The 24,729-nt window shown below is 44.3% G+C and overlaps 1 protein-coding gene across 1 annotated transcript in view; it reads left to right on the top strand.

Annotated features, from left to right (window-relative positions):
- ascc3 (activating signal cointegrator 1 complex subunit 3) overlaps positions 1-24,729 on the top strand; it is a 252,364-nt gene that overhangs the window by 161,564 nt on the left and 66,071 nt on the right. The window contains exons 15-20 of the mRNA XM_056285681.1: positions 21,261-21,452; positions 21,663-21,887; positions 22,629-22,748; positions 22,966-23,130; positions 23,392-23,478; positions 24,403-24,579. Coding sequence (XP_056141656.1) covers positions 21,261-21,452; positions 21,663-21,887; positions 22,629-22,748; positions 22,966-23,130; positions 23,392-23,478; positions 24,403-24,579 — 966 coding nt within the window. The remainder of the gene's footprint in view (positions 1-21,260; positions 21,453-21,662; positions 21,888-22,628; positions 22,749-22,965; positions 23,131-23,391; positions 23,479-24,402; positions 24,580-24,729) is intronic.

Raw genomic sequence — 24,729 nt, forward strand, 5'->3', positions numbered from 1 at the left:
ACCCTTCATTGACTAAATTCATTTCCTAGCCCTTAACCCTAACCTTACCCACGCAAACTACATGCCTAACCCTAACCCTTAACCTAACCGTAATTCTAACCGTAACCCTAAAACCAAGTCCTAACCCTAAAATAGACCCTTTTCCTTGTGCGGCCCTCTGAAAGGTCCGCACAAGGTACGTGTTGTCAGGTTTTGCTATCCTTGTGTGGACGTTTGGTCCGCACAAGGATAGCTAAACATGTACACACACACACACACACACACACACACACACACACACACGAATGCTTTTGTACAGGTATGGAACAAATCTGACATTTCCCCTGTCTCTCCTGGCTTGTATACATGAGCAAAACTACTGTAGTAACAGTCAGAGAACTCACGGTAATATCACCAATTTAGCAGGGAAATAACACTATTGCAATACTTTAAAGTATTTTTGGTGCCCACTGCAAACAGTAATCTGGTGGTTATTTTGTTAAGCCAAATCAATTTTATTTGTATAGACCAATATCACAAATTACTAAATTGCCTCAGGGTGCTGTTATTACTGCTATCATAGACACAAATCATGTACTCATAGTGGGCTCAATCATAGTCTTAACTGTTTGCCACACCTTCATGAGCAGACTCTTGTAGAAGTGGCTTTGTATAATACATACTGTAGTTTTGTGCCTCACTGTTATTTCCGGTCATTTATTTATAAGACTTAAAGGAGAGGGAAGTGTAAGGGAGGGAAGTAAGTGAAACTAAGGTTAAGGCATCTCTTTAAAGCTGCCTCTTCCATAAGAAGCAGTAAGCAAAAAAGAGAGCATTAGTATAAGACACCAAAAAGACCCATCCCTATGGAAAGTACTCCAGAGTGACTGCTTAAATTCCCTTGACTGAGCTCAGAGTAATTAAGACATAATCGAGCACATGATGGACTGTCTCTAGATTAGTACCCTTGAACATGATCACTACCTAACTCACTAACCCTCTCCCTCTCATATATATATCATTAACAGCTGATGAGTGCGTGACACATGAAACAGGCCTGTACTGCAATGAATTAAAACTTGTTTTTTCCCGTATCCGTATTGATATTCCGCTCCTCATTAGTTGAGCACTTATAACAACACCATTGACGGTTTTGGGAAAAAAAGTTATAAATATATATATAAAACGTTGTTAAAAGAAACACTCAATGGTAGGGAAAGTGCTCAACAAATAAGGAACAAAATAATCCAGTGAGTCAAGTAAATTCTCTATGAGACAGTACAAGCCTGTTTCATGCAAAAAGCAATCATCAGCTGTCAATAAAACTACTCGATGAAAGGACATACCATCTACTGCCTCATCAATAACATCACGTGCACATTGTCCAATGGGGAAGGAAGAGGTGTAACATTCAAAAATTGCAAAAACACATGATTGCTAATGGAGGTGTGATTCAAAATTCAAAAACGTGATTGCTAACAGTCCAATTTGGGGTGGGGGGGTATTTGTCTATTGTCATGATTTATTTGTAATTACAAAATAGTTGCTTATATCTATGTCTGCAACTGCTGACCAATTCATTCCTGTTATTCAATGTGGACATGTCTGGTTTGCAAATGATAAAATATTTTTCAGTTAGACATAGATTGCACATTTTACTACTGGTTGAATATACTTTGTTCTTTGAGATGATTTTCCAGGTGGTTGAATAATTAATGTTTCTGTCTGCCAATGACCAAATATTACGGCTTCAAGATGTTACATTCTTTGAACTGTTGTGTGCATTAACCACTTTTTGAATGTTCTCTCTGTTAGACCGACGTATGTCTCTATTTTGCCATTGTCATTGCTAATCATCGTAGCTTGGTAGATAACTCCCTTTGTCTGGCCTTTTCTTTCGAGGGGGCATGAGTCGTTCACATGGCAGTTGCAGTTGGGGAAGACCGATTGTGATGAAGGTGTCATTGGTTTGTTGTTGATTCTTGGGTTGTGGGACGATATTATTTATTGAATGTTAGGCATGCAGCTGTAACTAATTTTGATGGTGTTCCTACTGAATATCTTCCTCAGTTGATGGTCCGGGGTGAAGCTCTTATCCAAAAAGTCAAAAAAAAAATGCTTACCGATGTTAGTGGCCATGGTGTCACTGTAGGGTGGGTTGTACCAGGTGATGTTTTGTCTTCTGCTATGTGTGTTAATTTGCTGGCAGTCAGTATGTGGGTGCAGCTTCATTGAAGATGGACTCATTAGATAATAATTTTGAGTCTTCTATTAATGCTTTCTGGGATGTTCTTCAAGATGGGGGGTGGGTCGTTGCTTTCTCTGTGGACATACTACAGCGTGTTGTTGGGCTTAATTTTCGGCTTGTATGTGCCGTTCCTAAGGTCCATTGAGGTGTCCAGAAAGTCAATTTGTTTTTTGTTTGCTTCAATTGTGATTTTAAGCCCATTGTTTGAGAATATTTTACAGATTGTTTTCTTAATTTGCTTGAACTGTCTTGATGTTTTGCTACTAATTGCTAGCCCATCATCCCTATAGAGTCCAACATTGATGTCCAGGTCCTGTAGTTGAGATAACAAATACATTCCAACTAGTTCACAAGTTTCCGCCCGTCGAAGCTGCCCATGGTAACATCAAATTTGCTATTACCTTTTTTCTGCCATGGGTTTCCATTGTGGTACAAAGGTGATTCCTTCGCCTGGTATATAATGTATTTGTCTTGCTGGGATATCGCTGTGTGTTTTGCAGAAAAATCAATGGCTTTGAATAGTAACTCTTTGCTTTTGGATGGGTAGAACTCGCAGATATCAAAACATGTGAATTTGCAGTTCTTCTTGTCATCTATGTTCCTAAACCATTCTAATACTTGGTCCGTGTTTTTCCATTAGTTTACGGGGACCTTTTTCAAGATTTGATCGTTCATGTTTTTGACGATTTTTTTTTACTTATCTTTCTGATCTCCGGTTTGGTGAGGTTGATCAGTCTACATGTTGGCCTGTTTAAAAAGTTTGGTTTGTGGTCCTTCAGGGTGATAAAGTCTTGGTTCCATGCAGTGACATCAATGCGGTTGTCTACTTTCAGGTCTGAGGCGATTTTTCTGTCTTTCGTCAGTACCTCTCTTTCGGTGATCTCTGCGGCCCTCTTGTATGATTTTGTGACGTTATTTTCTGGGAGGTCGCCGTATTGCTCGGGTTTTAATTTACAAAAGTTAGTGGTTTTATCGGCTGCAATGAGGAGCATTTCATCTTCTTTTATCTTTTTTGAATCAATATGCAATTTCCTCTGGAATGTTTTAGTTGGTGGTTTAAATTTGATGTTTTTAATCATCTCGAGCATGCCATCTTCAAAGGGTTTCAATTCGGGGATGGATGGCGGTGATTTTGTAGATTTGAATCCATAATTTTGCTTTTGAAGCCCTACTTAACCAGTACTCACCAACCGACCAATTCATCCTGGAAGACCTCCAATATGTCTGCCCATCTCAGACCCTGGCCACTCACCAATTTTTCAAGAAGTACTTGCAACTATCAATTCCCTCAAGAACAATAAGTCCCCTGGCAGTGATGGTGTCTCAGCAGAACGCCTAAAACAAAGAGGATACTTGTGCACCAAAATGATCTATCAGTACCTCCTGCAGGTCTGGGACCAGGAGAGTGTCCCTCAACAATGGAGGGATGCTAAAATTGTACAAAAACAGCAGTGACAAGTCCATCTATGGCAACAGTCATGACATATCCCTACTAGCTGTTGCAGGCAAGGTCCTAGAAAAAGTCATGCTATGAAGAATGATAAAGCGCTTGACAAAACATCTGCTGCCAGAGTCACAGTGTGGTTTCAAAAAGAGCAGGAGTACTGTGGATATGATTTTCACAGTAAGATAGCTATAAGAAAAGTGCCACTTTTTTTCCAACACCTTTTCATGGCTTTTGTCGACCTTTACAAAGCTTGTGACACTGTAAATCGAGAGCTGTTTTGGAAAATCCTGAGAAAGTTTTGCTGCCCAAGCAAATTTGTGAACATTCTATCACAGTTCCATGATGTGGTGTTGGCACAGGTGGCCATGGGGGGACAGGAATCGGTGCCCTTTAATGTATGCACTGAAGTGAGGCAGGGGTGTGTGTTGGCACCAGTACTCTTCAACATTTAACTCTTATGTGTCACAAAACTTTTTCATAAAGATCTAGAAGACAGTAGTGGGATCACAATAGACTTTAGGCTAGATGGAAACTTCTTCAACTTCCAGGCAACCACCAAGTTGTCTGCAGTGCAGGTCTTTGAGCTGCAATACACTGATGACTGCGCTCTTGTAGCTCACACACCAGAATACCTGCAAACCATCTTTGCCACAGTTGTGAATGCTTACAGCAGGCTGAGTCTATCAGTCAACACCACCACGACTGAGGTGTTATACCAATGGAGGTCCAGCCCCCCACCCACTATGCCTGTCTTCACTATAGAACACCGACCACTCTCAGTTGATCCATCTTTCAACTACCTGAGCAGCATCCTTTCTGAGGGCTGCAACACTGAACATGAAATTCACAATAGAATCAAACAAGCCTAGGTAGCCTTCAGCAAACTCTGATGTAAGGTCTTCCAAAACAAACACCTCCACCTGTACACCAAGATTGCCATTTACAAAGCTGTCTGCATCACAACTCTCCTATACAGCTGTGAAGCCTGGGTCACATACAGCCGCCACCTAAGGTTGCTGGAGCAGTTCCACATAAGGTGTCTGCAGCGAATCATGGGGATCACGTGGCATAACTGTGTTCCTCATGCCGAGATTCTTGCTCAGACAAACTGCAAGAGCATAGAAGCCATGATCGCTGAAGACTACTGTGCTGGCTTGGGCATGTCATCAGGATGCCTCAAGAACTCCTGTCATGTCAAGTCCTGTATGGACAGCTTCATCTAGGCAGCCAGTCCACAGGTGGTCAGAAGAAGCAATACAAAGACCAGCTAAAAACATCACTGAAGAAGTGTTGTATCAAGCCGTTGAGACTGGAACAAGATGCCATCAATCGTTCCAACTGGTGGGAGATCTGCCCCAGAGGTATAGAACAGCTGGGAATTGAGAGGAATGTGAAAAAAACAACAAAAAAGACTAAGGAGACACACAACTATGCCTGCCCCCACTAACTCAGACTTCATATGCCCAGTGTGCAATAAATCTTGCTGATCAAGAATTAGACTCTATAGTCAATCAATCAAGTTGCATTTTCATCAAAGAACACACCGTTAACGAGGAGTGATGTCATCATTGGACTCGATAGACTACCAGCAAGCAGGTGTGTGTGTGTGTGTGTGTGTGTGTGTGTGTGTGTGTGTGTGTGTGTGTGTGTGTGTGTGTGTGAGTGCGTGCGTGCGTGCGTGCGTGCGTGCGTGCGTGCGTGCATATTTTGGGAGAGTGCATGCATACCCATGTCAGTATAATTAACAGTCTCTGAGCTGTTAGAGTACACAGAGGTGGAGATATAGGCCCCATCAGAGGACGCCCAGTAAGATTCTAACTCCTATATTTAAATCTCCTTCAACAGAAGGCAGAGTGATAAATTTAGTAACCTTTTCCTTCATTCCCTGGGGTAGAGCCAAGATTGATGTGCCTCTAATCTTCCCTCTGTATAAATTGGATATGTATACCAATGGGATCACTTTTCATGCTTTCTAAAACTGGAAATGGAGACAAGAGATATTGTGGGGGAGGGGGACCAAACATGGCTCGTCAGGGTTTGGTTAGTGTATAAAGAAATATATTGGATGTGTTTTTTGTGCTTCTGTGTGTCTTTGTATCTGTCTATGTTTGTTAATTCGTATGTGCTGGTCAGCAGTGTGTTCATATACAACTTGTGTATGCATTCTAACTGTCCAGCAAAACATGAGCTGCTGTGCTTAAGTGCTAGTGTGATGAGCATTACTCTGTTGTATCAGTCTGTGTGTGTGTGTGTGTGTGTGTGTGTGTGTGTGTGTGTGTGTGTGTGTGTGTGTGTGTGTGTGTGTGTGTGTGTGTGTGTGTATGTGTCCGCTAGCTGCTTGGGCAGGGGACGGGGCACAAGGCTGATCCCACTCTAAGCCCACACAGAGATAATGCATGGCTTATTTGTGCTCTAGAAATTGCCCCACATTAATATTTATAGGTGTTTTTTAATCTCCAATATGCATATGCAGTGAAATGAAGCACCTCTAAGGTCAGCCATATAATTTAGCATTTATTTATCCTGCTTTAAAAGTCAGAAGTGATTCCACTATATTTTTCCTCTCCTAATGTTCTTTAATTGGCTTTATCCTGGGGGTTGAACAGGCTGCCAATCAAGCTTAGATAACATGCTGCTCACTTGAACAGCTTCTGGTTGAATGGTGGTGTTTTGGTAAGCTTGTTACTCTGCCCTGGTGCTCCACTAAAAGTTTCCAACTGGGCAGTTTTTGGTGAGTGACCCATCGTAAGTCCTGCATTTTCTTTCAAAGAGAGTGAGCGAGAGAAAGAGTGAGGGAGGAAATATTTTTTTCTGTGACTTGTTCTTGGAGCATTGTCTCTTCTGCGGGTATGCCTATGTGTATGAAGTTAGACTTTTATTTTGAAGAAACTCTTTTCTTGGCACTCTGAGAGGAGAGTCAAGGATCCTTTTTCCAAAACCTTCACTTTGAGGCTCTTTAATTCTGTCAGACATGAGGCTACTCCAGCTAATGTTTGTTGGCTAACACTATAATAACTCAACACTATGAAGCACTTACAACCTATTACTTAATAGTTAATGCATCCTTTATAAAACATCAAGCTATGAATAAGCACTATGTTGAGCACTGATAAACACTGATGCAGAAGGCAGGCAGGGAACACGGTAGAGCTATGACAGTATAATTCATTTTTTATTTTTTTATTTTTTTTTATTTTTTTACAACCTGGATCTTATTTTCATAGTTTTTTCCATCATACATATCAGTTTTGATATCATTTTACTCAGCAGCTTCATTTTGTAGATTTTGGACACAAGACCACCGCTGGACTCCCTTTGGTTTTCCAGGTGAACTGACCTGTCACGGCTCTGGCCAACTCTACTTTTGCCTCATGTTTCTCTGTTCCCTGCCTGCCTTCTGCATCCCTGTTCATCGGTGCTTCATATAGTCTTTTTTCATAGCCTTGTAATGATTTAATAATGTATTGATGGGCGTCTGGGTAGCGTAGTGGCCTATTCCGTTGCCTACCAACATGGGGATCGCCAGTTCAAATCCCCTTGTTATCCCCGGCTTGGTTGGGCATCCCTACAGATGCAATTGGCCGTTTTCTGTGGGTGGGCAGCCAGATGTAAGTATGTTTTCTGGTTGCTGCACTAGCCCCTCCTCTGGTTGGTCGGGGTGCCTGTTCGGGGAGCGGGGGAACTGGGGGAAATAGCGTGATCCTCCCATGCGCTACGTCCCCCTGGTGAAACTCCTCACTGTCAGGTGAAAAGAAGCGGCTGGCAACTCCACATGTATTGGAGGAGGCATGTGGTAGTCTGCAGCCCTCCCCGAATTGACAGAGGGGGTGGAGCAGCGAACAAGATGGCTCAGAAGAGTGGGGTAATTGGCCAGATACAATTGGGGAAAAAACAGGGAACAGGGGAAAAAAAAAAAAATTATATATATATATATATATATATATGAGGTTTTATAAAGAATGAGTTAAGTATTTTCTAATAGGTTGTAAATGCTTTAAAGTGTTTAATTATGATAAAGTGTTGCCGTTTGTTGTGGAGTTATATGCTGGTTACATACAAGATCAGCTGAAGTTACGATGCGTTCTTGGCTGTGTTTTTTATATTTCCGAAGAGAGGCTCTTGACACAATCGTACTGTAGCCTCCTGTCTGGGCCATTATTTTAGCTATGCTGTCAACAATGCAGCTCTTGATGATGGTTGTCTGCAAAAAAAAAAAGAAAAAAAGAACAAAGTATAGACTACATATCTAGCCACAGGGATGTGTTCCTTCCAAACAGCCGTGCACTGAACCTCTGACCATACTTCCTCCCATGGCTTCAGAAGTATGTCTGACTCTTGTTTGCTCTCTCTGAAGACCCTTGCCTCCACTTTCCTCTCTTCCCCTCCAGTCAGCTCAGCTCTGTTCTTTTGTCTCCTCTCCTCTACACCCCTCTGTGTATCTTCATTTCGTCAACTCTCAAATGAAAGACGCAAGCTTGTGATCACCAGGTTCAGATAAAATTGCAGCTCTAGCATGGAGTTACAGAGACACCTAGTGGCCCTGATGGCACATTACATACATGATCAGTGTGAAGCATCAATTTTAAGATGGCTAGTGATTTAAAAAAAACAATAAGAAATGATTACTTATTTGAATGTTGGTTGTATATCATCAGCATATGGTGCTATATCAAAGAGTTTTATTTTAAAGTGGACATGCATTTCCATAAGAAGTATGCGTTTGGTTTCCTTCAGAAAAGCCTATTCTCATTGTGAATAGGTGCTTGCGATTAAAAGAGGAATTAAGGTAGTGGTAGTATGGTACAGACAATGAACTAACAGACCATCATCACATCTGAGGATATTATGCAAGCTGTCTGTGCTGCAACTTCTCAGACCGTGTGGTGTTTGATGTGTGGGTTTCATGTCACGTTGTTTGACAAGTTGTCTCTCTGAGACATACAGACACAAACTGCAGACACACACACGTGCTTTACTGCAAAGCCTCCAAGGACTCCACCACAGCTACACAGGAGCAGGCTCATTAATGTCTCTGTGTGCTTTCATTAGGTGCTATTTTTACAAGGCCAGTCACTGTATTGTGTCACTTCCTTGACAGCCTGTCATAATAGCTGCACCAATACCCTGGTACACACACTGATCAAATACTATGAGCTGCAGCATAAAGAGCTGAAACAGATAGGTATGCACTGTAGTAGGACAGATGCACACACACAAACACACACACACACACACACACACACACACACACACACACACACACACACACACATACACGCGCATGCCACAAAACTGTGCCTTAAATAGAATCAAAACACTGTATCACTTTCAGACCGTAGAGAAAAGTTAAAACAGAACAAATGTTTTGGCAATGGTAGCACTACGTTATCATAGTAAAGCATACCAAGTCCACATTCCTGTTTGAGTACTTCATCATGAGCAGTAAAACAGCTGACTGGGGTGTGAACTGTTCCGCTGTGCCACCCACCACATTCTCCCACTGCAATAAAGGACTGCCATCATATGTTGCACATATGAATTAACACACACACACACACACACACACACACACACACACACACACACACAGGCAACACTGTACTCTGTCTACACACTAAAGGTCAGTGATTCACATGAAAGTAAGCATAGCATGATATATCGTTGCAGAAGGTTGAGACCAGAGTGGGATGGAGAGAGAGGGGGGAAGTGCAGTAAAGGATGCATGAGTGGCACCTCATCCTCCCACTCTGTCCCTACCCAGCATACCCAGCATAAAAAGCCTCTCGGAGTGTTGGGCAAACATTATATTATCAAGGGCCATAAAATGAAATGAACAATTAGCTATCCTGCTGCAATTTGACCAAGTCAATGAATACTTGATAGCGTGGCAAGCTGAGCTTGGATCATAAATAAGATTTCCATACCGGATCGGTTCAGGCCCGGGTTCCCAACGACCGCCACCGATACCGTTAACCAGCAGGGTGCCGGTGGAAACTATGCTACTGTTGGGATAAGGAAAAGGAGAGGGGGAAGGCATGTCCAAAGGCAGCGAGAGAGGAGGAAGGGTAGGAGTGTGAAGGTGAGAGTCGTAACTTTGAATGTTGGCACTATGACTGGTAAAGGGAGAGAGCTGGCTGATATGATGGAAAGAAGAAAAGTAGGCATACTGTGTGTGCAAGAGACCAGGTGGAAGGGGAGTAAGGCCAGGAGTATCGGAGGTGGGTTCAAACTCTTCTACCATGGTGCGAATAGGAGGAGAAATGGGGTAGGGGTAATTCGGAAGGAAGAGTATGTCAAGAGTGTGCTGGAGGTGAAGAGCATGTCAGACAGAGTGATGAGTATGAAGCTGGAAATCGAAGGTGTATTGATGAATGTTATCAGCGCATATGCCCTGCAAATTGGGTTTGAGACGGAAGAGAAAGAAGAATTCTGGAGTGAGTTGGATGAAGTCGTAGAGAGTGTACGCAAGGAGGAAAGACTTGTGATTTGAGCGGACTTCAATGGACATGTTGGTGAAGGGAACAGAGGTGATGAGGAGGTGATGGGTAGGTATGGTGTCAAGGAGAGAAATGTGGAAGGACAGATGGTGGTGGATTTTGCAAAAAGGATGGAAATGGCTGTGGTGAATATATATTTCAAGAAGAGGGAGGCACACAGGGTGACGTACAAGAGTGGAGGAAAGTGCACACAGGTGGACTATATATTATGTAGAAGGCGCGATCTAAAAGGGATTGGACACTGCAAGGTGGTGACAGGGGAGAACGTATCTAAGCAGCATCGGATGGTGGTCTATAGGATGACTTTGGAGACCAAGAAGAGGAAGCGAGTGAAGGCAGAGCCAAAGATCAAATGGCGGAAGTTGAATAAGGAAGACTGTTGTGTGGAGTTCAGGCAGGAGTTAAGACAGGTACTGGGTGGTAGTGAAGAGTTGCCGGATGGCTGGGCAAGCACTGCAGAAATAGTGAGGAAGACAGCTAGGAAGGTACTTGGTGTGTCATCAGGACAGAGGAAGGAAGACAAGGAGACTTGGTGGTGGAATGAGGAAGTATAGCAAATTATACAGAGGAAGAGGTTGGCAAAGAAGTGGGATACTCAGAGAGATGAAGTAAGTAGACAGGAGTACAAGGAGATGCAGCGTAAAGTGAAGAGAGAGGTGGCAAAGGAAAAGGTGCATGGTGAGTTGTATGACAGGTTAGACACTAAGGAAGGAGAAAAGGACTTGTACCGATTTGCTAGACAGAGGGACCGAACCGCAAAGGATGTGCAACAAGTTAGAGCGATCAAGGATAGAGATGGAAATGTGTTGATAAGCGAGGAGAGTGTGCTGAGAAGGTGGAATGAGTACTTTGAGGGGCTGATGAATGAAGAAAATGAGAGCGAGAGAAGGTTGGATGATGTAGGGATAGTGAATCAGGAAGTTCAGTGGATTAGCACGGAGAAAGTGAGGGCAGCTATGAAGAGGATGAAGAGTGAAAAGGCAGTTGGTCCTGATGACATACCTGTGGAGGCATGGAGATGTTTAGGAGAGATGACAGTGGGGTTTTTAACTAGATTGTTTAACACAATCTTGGAAAGTGAGAGGTTGCCTGAGGAGTGGAGAAGAAGCATACTGGTACCGGTTTTCCAGAACAAGGGCAATGTGCAGAACTGTAGCAACTACAGAGGTATAAAGTTGATCAGCCACCGCATGAAGATATGGGAAAGAGTAATTGAAGCTAGGTTAAGAGGAGAGGTGATGATTAGCGAGCAGCAGTATGGTTTCATGCCACGAAAGAGCACCACAGATGCGATGTTTGCTTTGAGAATGTTGATCGAGAAGTATAGAGAAGGCCAGAAGGAGTTATATTGTGTCTGTAGATTTAGAGAGAGCATACGACAGGGTGCCGATAAAGGAGGTGTGGTATTGTATAAGGAAGTCGGGAGTTGCAGAGATGTAGGAGTGGTGCAGGATATGTAAGAGGGAAGTGTGACAATGGTGAGGTGTGTGGTTGGAATGACAGATGGGTTCAAGGTGGAGGTGGGATTACATCAAGGATCGGCTCTAAGCCCTTTCTTGTGTGCAATGGTGATGGACAGGTTGACGGACAAGATCAGGCAGGAGTCTCCATGGACAATGATGTTTGCGGATGACATTGTGATCTGTAGCGAGAGAAGGTGCAGGTTGAGGAGAGCCAGGAGAGGTGGAGGTATGCACTGGAGAGAAGAGGCATGAAAGTCAGTAGGAGCAAGACGGAATACCTATGCATGAATGAGAGGGAGGAGAGTGGAATGGTGAGGATACAAGGAGTAGAGGTGATGAAGGCATATGAGTTTAAATACTTGGGCTCAACTGTCCAAAGTAACGGGGAGTGCAGAAGAGAGGTGAAGAAGAGAGTGCAGGCAGGGTGGAGTGGGTGGAGAAGAGTGTCAGGAGTGATTTGTAACAGAAGGGTACCAGCAAGAGTTAAAGGAAATGCTTACAAGATGGTTGTGAGACCAGCAAGAGCAAGAGCTGGCTTGGACATGTGTGGAGGAAGAGATGCTGGGCATATTGGAAGAAGGATGCTGAGTATTGAGCTGCCAGGGGAGAGGAAAAGAGGAAGGCCAAAGAGGAGGTTTATGGATGTGGTGAGGGAAGACATGTAGGTGGCTGGTGTGACAGAGGAAGATGCAGAAGACAGGAAGAAATGGAAACGGATGATCCGCTGTGGCGACCCCTAACGGGAGCAGCCGAAAGTAGTAGTAGTAGTGGCAAGCTGAGCTCAGGAGAGTCCATTTTGGTGTGTGTGCTATAAAACAGGCCATTTATCTGCTGCTCATTATTGTAGTGCCAGTGGTGTCATTTTTACACCTGTTTAAATAGGAGTTCATGTTTACAGCTGCTTTACAGCTAATTAGTGAAGTTGCAGTATGGTACACATGGTGACTCGGCTCCATATTTGTTTGAATTTTGTTCACTACTTCTCATAGTGTGATCTCAAGGATGTTCATTAATTCATTCATTATCCAAACTGCTTATCCTTACTCAGGGTCGTGGGGATGCTGGAGCCTATCCCAGCAGTCAATGGGCAGCAGGCGGGAAGACACCCTGGACAGGCTGCCAGTCTATCACAGGGCCGACACACACATCAGAAACAATACCACCCCTTAAGTAAACCAGTGAACAAACTCTGACAACAGAAAAGCAAAAAACACTAGAAATTGAGGTGGCGCATCAATTTAACCCTCCTTTTTCAGCCCACATAAGAGATCAACAGAGCTCGAGCCAGGGCCCAAAGCTGTAATAAGTGGGGGGGATAACTTCAATAATCACAAGAACAAAACTCAACTTTGCCTTGAAAAAGGAGAACATTTCACATGTGCAGGGTGCACAGGAATGCTGGAGCCTATCCCAGCAGTCATTGGGTGGCAGGCAGGGAGACACCCTGGACATTCTGCCAGACTATCACACAGGGCCGACATACACACACCCACCCACAAACATTCATACCTAAGGACAATTTAGTACGGCCGATTCAGCTGACTTACATATCTTTGGACTGTGGGATATTGTAAAATAGATACAGATAGCAGTGGTTCAGCAGAGGTAATTCTAGCTCGTCTTAATCAGGTTTTTAGCTAACCAACAACCCAGAAAAGCAAGCTGACGCATCAAGCACACTTAACAACTTTCATCCAAAGACTGATGAGGTGATGATAATAATATATAATAACGGGGCGCCCTGGTGGCTCACCTGGTAGAGTGATCCCACATAAGGCCGAGTTCTTACCGCAGCAGCCTAGGTTCGAATCCGGCCCGGGCCCTTTGCTGCATGTCTTCCACTCTCTCTCCGCTGCTTTTCCTGTCTCTCTCTCTCGACTATCACTGTCAAATAAAGGCGGACAATGCCAAAAAAAAATCTTAAAAATAAAATGATAATAATATTTAACAACAATAAGCACACAAGAGTGTCACCTACCAATATGTATCATCACCATGGTGTGTTTCAGTCAGCTGTTGTGACTGAGGGATTGTTCAGCCAATTCCTGTAGGATGGTCAGCAGCTGTGTGTGTATGGACAGACGGCTCTGCAGGGAGGCAGTGCTGAGCAGGTCTAATGGGCAGTGATCAGGACTTTAGGACACTGCCATCTCAAATACAGCCGTTGCATAGCAGACATCAGTAGCAGCTCAGCTCAGATTAGAGGCTGAGAGCAGGGCTCTAACACACTCTGACACCTCAAAGTAAGGCCTAGGCCCTAGCATTTCAATTAGCCAACCTCCCCACCTCATACAGCCTGGCCCTGAGAACATCTGTCTTCTGTACTCCCACTTTCACTGTCTTACAGGTCTGAAATTTGCTCTTTGGTTTTTCAGACATGAGCAGTTACAGTATTATAGGCATCACGTAAATATTGGCAGTGTGTATGTATATATATATATATATATAAACATGGATACAGGAAAAAAAGTTTTAATGCATTGCAACACAGGCCTGTTTCGTGCGTGTCGCACTCATCAGCTGCTAATTAGCACGAACTAGCAGGCTTGTACTGTAACGCATTAAAACTTTTTTTCCTGTATCTGTGTTGCTATTCCGCTCCTCATTAGTTGAGCACTTATAACACCATTGACATTTTCGGGAAAAAAATGCTATATATATGTATATACACATACACACACACACACACACAGTGGTGCTTGAAAGTTTGTGAACCCTTTAGAATGTTCTATATCTCTGCATATATATGACCTAAAACACCATCAGATTTCCACGCAAGTCCTAAAAGTAGATAAAGAGAACCCAATTAAACAAATGAGACAAAAATATTATACTTGGTCATTTATTTATTGAGGAAAATGATCCAATATTACATATCTGTGAGTGGCAAAAGTATGTGAACCTCTAGGATTAGCAGTTAATTTGGAGGTGAAATTAGAGTCAGGTAAATGGGATGACAATCAGGTGTGAGTGGGCACCCTGTTTTATTTAAAGAACACCGATCTATCAAAGTCTGAGCTTCACAACACGTTTGTGGAAGTGTATCATGGCAAAAACAAAGGAGATTTCTGAGGACCTCAGAAAAAGCGTTGTTGATGCTCATCAGGCTGGAAACGGTTACAACACTCCTCCAATCCACAGTCAGACAGATTGTGTACAAATGGAGGAAATTCAAGATCATTGTTACCCTCCCCAGGAGTGGTCAACCATCAAAGATCACTCCAAGAGCAAGGCGTGTAATAATCAGCCAGGTCACAAAGGAACCCAGGGTAACTTCTAAGCAACTAAAGGCCTCTCTCACATTGGCTAATGTTAATGTTCATGAGTCCACCATCTGGAGAACACTGAACAACAATGGTGGGCATGGCAGGGTTGCAAAGAGAAAGCCACTGCTCTCCAAAAATAACATTGCTGCCCGTCTGCAGTTTGCTAAAGGTCATGTGGACAAGGAAAAATGGAAAAATGTATTGTGGATGGATTAGACTGAAATATACCTTTTTGGTTTAAATAAGAAGCGTTATGTTTGGAGAAAGGAAAACACTGCATTCCAGTATAAGAACCTTATCCCATCTGTGAAACATGGTGGTGGTAGTATCATGGTTTGGACCTGTTTTGCTGCATCTGGGCCAGAACGGTTTGCCATCATTGACGGAACAATTAATTCTGAATTATATCAGCGAATTCTTAAGGAAAATGTCAGGACATCTCTCCGTGAACTGAATCTCAAGAGAATGTGGGTCATGCAGCAAGACAACCACCCTAAGCACACAAGTCGTTCTACCAAAGAATGGTTAAAGAAGAATGAAGTTAATGTTTTGGAATGGCCAAGTCAAAGTCCTGACCTTAATCCAATCAAAATGTTGTGGAAGGACCTGAAGTGAGCAGTTCATGTGAGGAAACCCACCAACATCCCATAGTTGAAGCTGTTCTGTATGGAGGAATGGGCTAAAATTCCACCAAGCCGATGTGCAGGACTGATCAACAGTTACCAGAAACGTTTAGTAGCAGTTATTGCTGCACGAGGTGGGGGGGGGGGGTCACACCAGATACTGAAAGCAAAGGTTCACATACTTTTGCTACTCACAGATACGTAATATTGAATCATTTTCCTCAATAAATAAATGACCAAGTATAATATTTTTGTCTCATTTGTTTAGTTGGGTTCTCTTTATCTACTCTAAGTATTGTGTGAAAATCTGATGATGTTTTATGTCATATTTATGTAGAAATATAGAAAATTCTAAAGGGTTCACAGATGTTCAAGCACCACTGTGTGTGTGTGTGTGTGTGTGTGTGTGTGTGTGTGTGTGTGTGTGTGTGTGTGTGTGTGTGTGTGTATATATATATATATATGGTTTTTTTTGGGGGGGGGGGTTTGGAGGGGCAATTTTCCCCCCTTTTTCTCCCCAATTGGACTTGACCAATCCCCCCCCCCCCCGAGCAGGTGCCCCAACTGACCAAAGGAGGCACATAGTGCAGCGACCAGGACACATACCCACATCCGGCTTCCCACCCTCAGACACGGCCAATTGTGCCTGTAGGGACGCCCGACCAAGCCGGAGGTAACACGGGGATGCAACAGAATAGACCACCATGCTACCCGGACGCCCCTTAGCAGTGTGTATTTTTTATGGTTCTGTCACTTCATTAGTTTAGACTAGACTACACACAAATAAAGTACTTGGAGTTGGCAGTTAAAGCTTGGAAATCAACAATTAAATCATCATGAAATAGACATGAGATATGTAGGCTTTTGTGGCAGTTACCTACAGTTTTTTTATTTCTGAACTGATAAATTGTCATTGCCAGGACTTGTTTCATGAAACAACAATAAAGAGCTCATTGAAAAATAAGAGAAGGGATTCATTAAAATTCTGAGGATATATCTTTCTTAGTTGTTCTCCAAATATGCCTCAGCTGGGGTGCCTGTGTAGCCAAATTGTTACAGTGCATACCACATCAGAATCAGAACACTTTATCTGTCATTTCATTTCATGCACTTGCACACATGAAATGCACTTGCGCACAAAACATTGTTTCCCCCAGCCCACAGCAGTGCAAATCAAAAACAAAAACACATATCCAAAAGCTACAAGAACTTCAACACATATATATCCAAACTAACACATACACTATATACAAAAGTATTGGGACACCTGGCCATTAAACCTACATGAGCTTTTATGACAACCCATTCTAAATCCATAGGCATTAATATGGAGTTGGTCCCCCCTTTGAAACTATAACAGCTTCCACTCTTCTGGGAAGGCTTTCCACAAGATTTTGGAGTGTGTCTGTGGTAATTTTTCCCCATCCATCCAGAAGGGCATTTGCAGGTCAGGCACTGATGTTGGACGAGAAGACCTGGCTCGCAATCTGCATTCTAGTTCATCCCAAAGGTGTTCGATGGAGTTGAGGTCAGGGCTCTGTGCGGGCCAGTCAAGTTCTTCCACATCAAACTCACCCAACCGTGTCTTAATGGACCTTGCTTTGTGCACTGTGGCACAGTCATGCGGGAACAGAAACAGGCCCTCCCCAAACTGTTCCCACAAAGTTGGAAGCATAGAATTGACCAAAATATCTTGCTATCCTGAAGCATTAAGATTTCCCTTCACTGGACCTAAGGGGCCTAGCCCAGCCCCTGAAAAACAACCCCATACCATTATCCCTCCTCCACCAAACTTTACAGTTGGCACAATGCAATCAGGCAGGTAACATTCTCCTGGAATCTGCCAAACCCAGACTCGTCCATCAGACTGCCAGACAGAGAAGTGTGATTCATCACGCCACAAAACACTGCTCCAGAGTCCAGTGGCAGTGTGCTTTACACCACTCCATCTGATGCTTGGCATTGTGCTTGGTGGTGTGAGGCTTGCATGCAGCTGCTCGCCATGGAAACCCATTCCCTGAAGCTCCCGGTGCACAGTTTTTGTGCTGATGTTAATGCCAGAGGAAGTTTGGAACTCTGCTGTTATTGAGTAAACAGAGCATTGGTGACTTTTTCACACTATGTACCTCAGCACTCGTTGACCCCACTGTGTGACTTTACGTGGTCTGCCACTTCGTGGCTGAGTTGCTGTTGTTCCTAAACGCTTCCACTTTTCAATAATACCACTTACAGTTGACCGTGGAATATCTAGCAGGGAAGAAATTTCATGAACTGACTTGCTGCAAAGGTGGCATCCTATGACAGTACCACGCTTGAATTCACTGAGCTCTTGAGAACTACCCAATCTTTCACAAATGTTGTAAATGCAGACTGTATGGCTAGCTGCTTGATTTTATACACCTGTGACAATGGGTCTGAATAAAACACCTGAATTCATTGATTAAGAGGTGTGTCCCAATACTTTTGTACATATAGTGTATATCTAAAAAAAAATACTGTCCAGGAGAACGAACGCCAGCCAGGTTGACTGTCAGAACTACCAGTCTGCATTGGCTAGTAGTTAGCTTAGCCTGCCCCGCTTCCGCGTCCTGTCACACCACCGTCGGTGTTTCCTCTTTGGGCGTGGCCCCAGTCAGGGCCATGGACCTTGGGCCCAAAGGATGCAGCAGACCAGGCTCCCATAGCCAATCCAACGCTAGCTCTCCCAGCCAGACACCTTCAACACACCTCCCTGCATTCCACACGAAGACACTGAAAACATTCAATGCTAGGCGAGGCCGCTGCCAGACCACGCTCGGTGTTATCGGAACTGCCGGTCTGCATGGGCTAGCAGTTAGCTTAGCCTGCCCCACTTCTGCGTCCTGTCAGACTGCCCTCAGTGTTACCTCTTCGGGCACAGCTCCAGACAGGGTGGTGGTCCCTGGGTCCACAGGACGCAGCAGACCAAGATCTCCCAGCCAATCCAGCTCCAGCTCTCTCCGCCATCAAACGAAGACAAACTTACAAGCAGACTTGGACAAAGACAGTGCATGGACGGCACTGGGTGAGGCCTCCGCAAACGTGAGTTTGTACCGCCATCTTCCCACACCGGTACTGGGTGAGGCCACTGCAAACATGAATTTGTGCTGCCATCTTCCCACACCGGAAGTGGTGTGGGATAACACATGACCAGATGGTCGCAACTGTTGCCGGTTCAATTCCAGCCAGTGAACTCTGTTGCATGTCATATCCCTCTTCCCCACTTCCTGTCTGCCTCTTCATTGTCGCTGTCTAATAAAGGTAAAAAATGTCAACAAAAAAATGACTTGATTCATCTCTTTATTTTCTGTTTGCACTCCTCAACTTTTACCCTTGAGCTTCCGAGATAGACCCCAAAGTTCAGACTTGGCAAGCTGGGAGAGCTTAGGAGAGCTTCTTTCCCACTTTCACTCTGACATGAGCACAATCTCAGAGAGAGACGATGCTGGCTGTAATGGGCTTCCTATCTGCACTACAGAGACCTGGTAGGCTCTGACCTCCATTTAGATACCCAGGGTCAGAGATAAAGCCCCATGATGAGGAAGCCGTTAAAGCTGGCCTCAGTCATGCCCCGCGGTCGATCGTCACGGCACACATCTCAACCTCCTTTGTGATGTGCCCACTACTGTGTGTGTGTGTGTGTGTGTGTGTGTGTGTGTGTGTGTGTGTGTGTGTGTGTGTGTGTGTGTATGTGTGTCTGTGTCTGTGTCTTGTGTCTGTGTCTGTGTCTGTCAGTGAATGTTCTCATTTATCCAGGTCATGATTATCCAAAGGAGTTGAATCAAGTGCAACTGGACTTGGTATATATCCGTGAAGACGTTTCGCCTCTCATCCAAGAGGCTTCCTCAGTTCGTGCCTTTCTGACTAAACCAAACTAGTCTGACTGGCTGGTGATGAGACTCAGAAATTATCCTCTAGGAGTCGTTGTCAGAGCTATTGATATGCGTGGCTCTTTGTGATCCGATGTTTACCAACGCCCGTCGCTAACAGAGCCATAGATATGAGTGGCTCTTTTGTGTACCGATGTCCAGCCGCACCCGTCGCCATCGGAGCTATTGATATGCATTTGTTTAGCAGCGACGGTCGTTGGGGTGTTAGTTCCGACTTCATTATTCAGTGGTCATGAGAGTTATTGAAGCCGTTAGTGACCGACTGTTGTTCTTGGAGGCTAGGCTTCTTGAGTCTCCTGGGTAGAGATGAAAGGACGGCATTGTAAGTGGGAGATAGGTGGTGTCGCAGACCTCCTCCTCTGTTGAGGGATGGTTTTTCCAGTTTCGCATAGATGGCTTCCTTCACCCCTCTTTCAAACCATCTATCTTCTCTGTCCAAAATGTGTACGTTGCTGTCCTCGAAGGAGTGTGTCTTCTCCTTTAGGTGTAGATAGACTGCTGAGTCTTGTCCTGAGGAGTTTGGTCTTCTGTGTTGGGCCATCTGTTTGTGTAGTGGTTGTAGCATATCAAGATGGCATATCGATAGCTCCGATAACGACGGGTGCGGCCAAACATTGGTACACAAACAAGCCACTCATATCTATGGCTCTGTTAGCGACGGGCGTTGGTAAACATCGGATCACAAAGAGCCACGCATATCAATAGCTCTGACAACGACTCCTAGAGGATAAATTCTGAGTGTCATCACCAGCCAGTCAGACTAGCTTGGTCTAGTCAGATAGGCACGAACTGAGGAAGCCTCTTGGATGAGAGGCGAAACGTCTTCACGGATATATACCAAGTCCAGTTGCACTTGATTCAACTCCTTTGGATGTGTGTGTGTGTGTGTGTGTGTGTGTGTGTGTGTGTGTGTGTGTGTGTGTGTGTGTGCGTGCGTGCGTGCGTGCGTGCGTGCGTGCGTGCGTGCGTGCGTGCGTGCGTGCGTGCGTGCGTGCGTGTGTGTGTGCGCGCGCGCGCGCGTCGGTGCATATGAGTAAGTGTACAGGCATCTTTGCTGCCAGGTATAGGTTCTAAATCTATATCATAAAAGGCTCTTAACACTGTCATCCCATGTTAAGTACAAAGATAAGAGCTCAAAAAACAGGGCTATCATTCTTTAAAAAATATTACATTGGGCGTCTGGGTAGTGTAGCAGTCTATTCTGTTGCCTACCAACACAGAGATCGCTGGATCGAATCTCTGCGTTACCTCCGGCTTGGTCGGGCATCCCTACAGACACAAGTGGCCGTGTCTGCGGGTGGGAAGCTGGATGTGGGTATCAGTCCTGGTCGCTGCACTCCAACTCCTCTGGTCAGTCGGGGTGTCTGTTGTGGGGGGAGGGGGAACTGGAGGAAATAGTGTGATCCTCCCACGTGCTACGTTCGCCTGGCGAAACTCCTCACTGTCAGGTGAAAAGAAATGGCTGGTGACTCCACTGTATCTGAGGAGGCATGTGGTGGTCTGCAGCCCTCCCCGGATCGGCAGAGGGGGTGGAACAGCGACCAGGACATCTAGGAAGAGTGGAGTAATTGGATGGATGCAATTGGAGAGAAAAAAATCCACAAAAAAAAGAAATATTACATTTACTGGGCTGGATGTCCAACACATTCCTTTTGTCACACTCTTGTTTCAAATGATCCATATATGGCAGATGCGGGTTCATCTCCCAGCTCTTATACCCAACTTATTGAACTTGAAACAAAAGCTTTATTTACTGTCTAATCACTTCCTTTCTCTACCGCTCTGTCCCTGTAACCCAACACGACCACCAACACCTCCACCATAACTAGATCCAGCGCTCCAGAAACAAGCAGATGAAGGAGATGTTCCCAGAAGGCTTTGGGATCCATCATGCTGGTATGCTGCGGTCGGACCGCAGCCTAATGGAGAGCATGTTCTCTCGAGGTTACCTTAAGGTCTTGGTCTGTACTGCCACACTGGCCTGGGGAGTCAACCTGCCAGCCCATGCAGTCATCATCAAGGTCTGACAATGCAATGATAACTTCTTTGCTCTCATAAATATTTTTAAATGTAGTTATTGTACTTAAGTAAGACGTGACACATTAACATTGATTCTTTGGGTGATCCAGATATACAAAGTGCTCTGTTATGGTACATGGCAGGTTCATTTTCAAACACCATCCTTGAGAGACACTCATCTAATCCCATCTATCCTGTTACCGTGGTAACAGGGCACTCAGATCTATGATGCAAAACGTGGCACCCTGGTGGATCTGGGCATTCTGGACGTGATGCAAATCTTTGGGCGTGCCGGGCGTCCTCAGTTTGACAAGTATGGCGAGGGTACCATCATCACCACCCACGACAAGCTGAGCCATTATTTAACCCTGCTTACCCAGCAGAACCCTATCGAGAGCAAGTTCCTGGAGAGCCTGGCTGACAACCTTAATGCTGAGGTACACACACGCACACACGCATATATCTGCCTGACACACGAATTCCAATTCACATCTGGCATATTTAGTCATGACTGCAAAGAAAATCCCTTGTGATTTATTTTTTCTTTAACTACATTCCACATCTGCCTTCTGCCATTGCTAAAGTGAGAATTAGTCATGCAAGTTCAGTAAATGACCACCAGGGGTCCTCGTGTTATGGCAGTGATTACCAAACCCCAAGATTACTTCAGACTTTCTCTGAATGCCCCCTCCATGGACATCCCACTCAAATTACTATGATGCATTCTAACCAATTTTAAAGAAATATGCTCAAGTACTGGAAAACATAGTGACTCTTCAGTAATGGCACTGACTTCTGTTGAAATTTAGCTAACAGTCCCCAACCCATTGTCTTCAGTGTAGGTCTCTTTTTTCAATATTTTCCAATGGTACTGAGGAGCCGGATGAAGAATAAGGCTTCCAGCTTTTTACCAGATAGATGACACTGTTGCTTAAGCCAATGAGTTTTTATCCTGCCTACAGTTTCACTATCAATCCCAGCTAGAAGAGGGGTTTTTGTTGTGAATCCTCTTTGTCAGTATACTCCAACTTGGGAAATGCTGGACTAATCGAGTAATGATGGAAGTGGAACCAACTGCAAGTTTCACAATTATCCACCAGGTGGTGGCAGAGACCAGTAATTGTACCAATGACTGGCTTATGTCTGGTAAGTGTTTCTCTCTCATCCTTGTCCCTCAGATTGCCCTGGGGACTGTCGCCAATGTGGAGGAGGCAGTAAAATGGCTGAGTTATACTTACCTGTATGTACGCATGAGAGCTAACCCACTGGTATATGGCATCAACCATAAGGCTTACCAGGTTAGACACCCAGAGAATGCTATTGCTCCTTTTTTTTAATCTCTTTCTTTCTATCTCACCCTGTTTTCTCTCTCATATAATGTACATCACATTGTGGTCCATATTCCTGCCATAGATGGGTAGGACAATGTTCCAGCATGTCCCTTTGACCCAAGAGATCAGTTGGCATCATGTTTTGTCCCCAACTGATCCTCCTCTTGTACTGTATGTGTATCAGATGGATCCTGCCTTGGAGCTGTACAGGAAAGAGTTGGTGGTGGAATCTGGCAGGAAGTTGGACAAAGCCAGGATGATCCGCTTTGAGGAGCGCACAGGTTACTTTGCTTCCACAGACTTAGGCAGGACTGCGAGTCACTTCTACATCAAATACAACACAATAGAGGTATACAACTATTCTCTTGTAATATTGTCAATTTTACCCTCTGTTGTTCATAGTTCATTGTTGTGACCTTGTGGGTAAAATTACATGCAAATCTTGCATTAACTGTCTTTTTTTTTTTTTTTTTTTTACTGTTCCTTTGTGCATTTCTAAGTCTAAAATATTAAGTGTAAACTATTTTCCATCATCAAAAAAGACTGATTTATCCTTGCTGGAATCAAATCCTTTATCCTTATATTCCTATCTTTCCATGCCTCCATGAAGACGTTCAATGAGCATTTCAACTCACAAAGAACGGAGGGTGACATCCTCAGTATTGTGTCCAAGGCTGAGGAGTTTGAGCAGGTCAAGGTGAGAAAAGAGGTCCGGCATAAAGCTGGGCTACAGCCATGACCCTCCAAGTTTCACTTAAGCCTCCTACAGACTGTGCGATTTGGGCCGTCTCAGACGAAAGATGACTAAATGTGGCAATATCTTTGGTCGTGGCTCCAAAATGGTGGTCTTACGTCGCACTGTGAGACAGGTTCAACGATAGCTGTTATTACAGTGTTGCGACCGAATATAACCTGGGACAAACATCTGACAGTGTCAGAAATGTTGGATGACCAACTCACAATGTGACTGCTACTACGAGCTACGGCCACTAACTAACCAATAGAAATGCAGCACGAAATGACACACTGAGTAACGCAACGCAGAATCTTTGCTGGCGCTAAACACAAACAAATATACTGTTAGCATCTGTGACCTAAATGCCATGGATTCAACAAAACGAGCTAAAACGAGCTAACAAAATGAGCTGTGGTGACTATTGAAAGAACTCGATTCCTGCTTGGCGTCATGTTGCTCTACCATCAGCGTAGATTGATTACGTGTGCTGATGCGGCATGCACGCTGATGCGGCACGCACGCTGATGACGTTTTTAAGGACTTGTGTCATAACCTGCAATTCAGTAGGTGTTATGTACAGTCTACTTACATCAAACTTGATGTCATACCCAAGTTTATTAGATCCATATTGCACAGTGTGGCTTGCAATAAACTTACAGGATTGCTAAAATCGCAGTCTGTAGGATGCATTGAGGACTCAGTCCTCTAGTATGTCTAGGGCTCCGTGACCTGCGTGAGGCTTGTGCCTTGTTTCTTATTTTTGATTGGTTTTGGATCAGTAGCAGTTGTATGGTTACGTTACTAGTAAATATCTAATCATTTTAGAAATATGGGATTTTTTAAATGCAAAACATGCAGAGAGAGTCAATAGGTGTGTGCTGGCAGGTGCGTGATGAGGAAATGGAGGAGCTGGAGCAGCTGCTGTGTAATTACTGTGAGCTACCGGCTGCAGGAGGTGTGGAGAACAGCTATGGCAAGATCAACATTCTGCTGCAGACCTTCATTGGCCGAGGAGAAGTGGACAGTTTCTCTCTGATCTCAGACCTCTCTTATGTGGCACAGGTTAGAAAAATACACCTCCATCTGTTGTGTGTGTGTGTGTGTGTGTGTGTGTTTGTGTGCGCGCGTGTGCGCGTGTGTGTGTGTGTGTGTGTGTGTGTTCACACATACTTTCTGACACTCAAATATTGTGGCCTAGCTCTGTCTTTAATC

Source organism: Lampris incognitus, chromosome 9 (genome assembly GCF_029633865.1).
Source record: "Lampris incognitus isolate fLamInc1 chromosome 9, fLamInc1.hap2, whole genome shotgun sequence".
Taxonomy (NCBI): domain Eukaryota; kingdom Metazoa; phylum Chordata; class Actinopteri; order Lampriformes; family Lampridae; genus Lampris; species Lampris incognitus.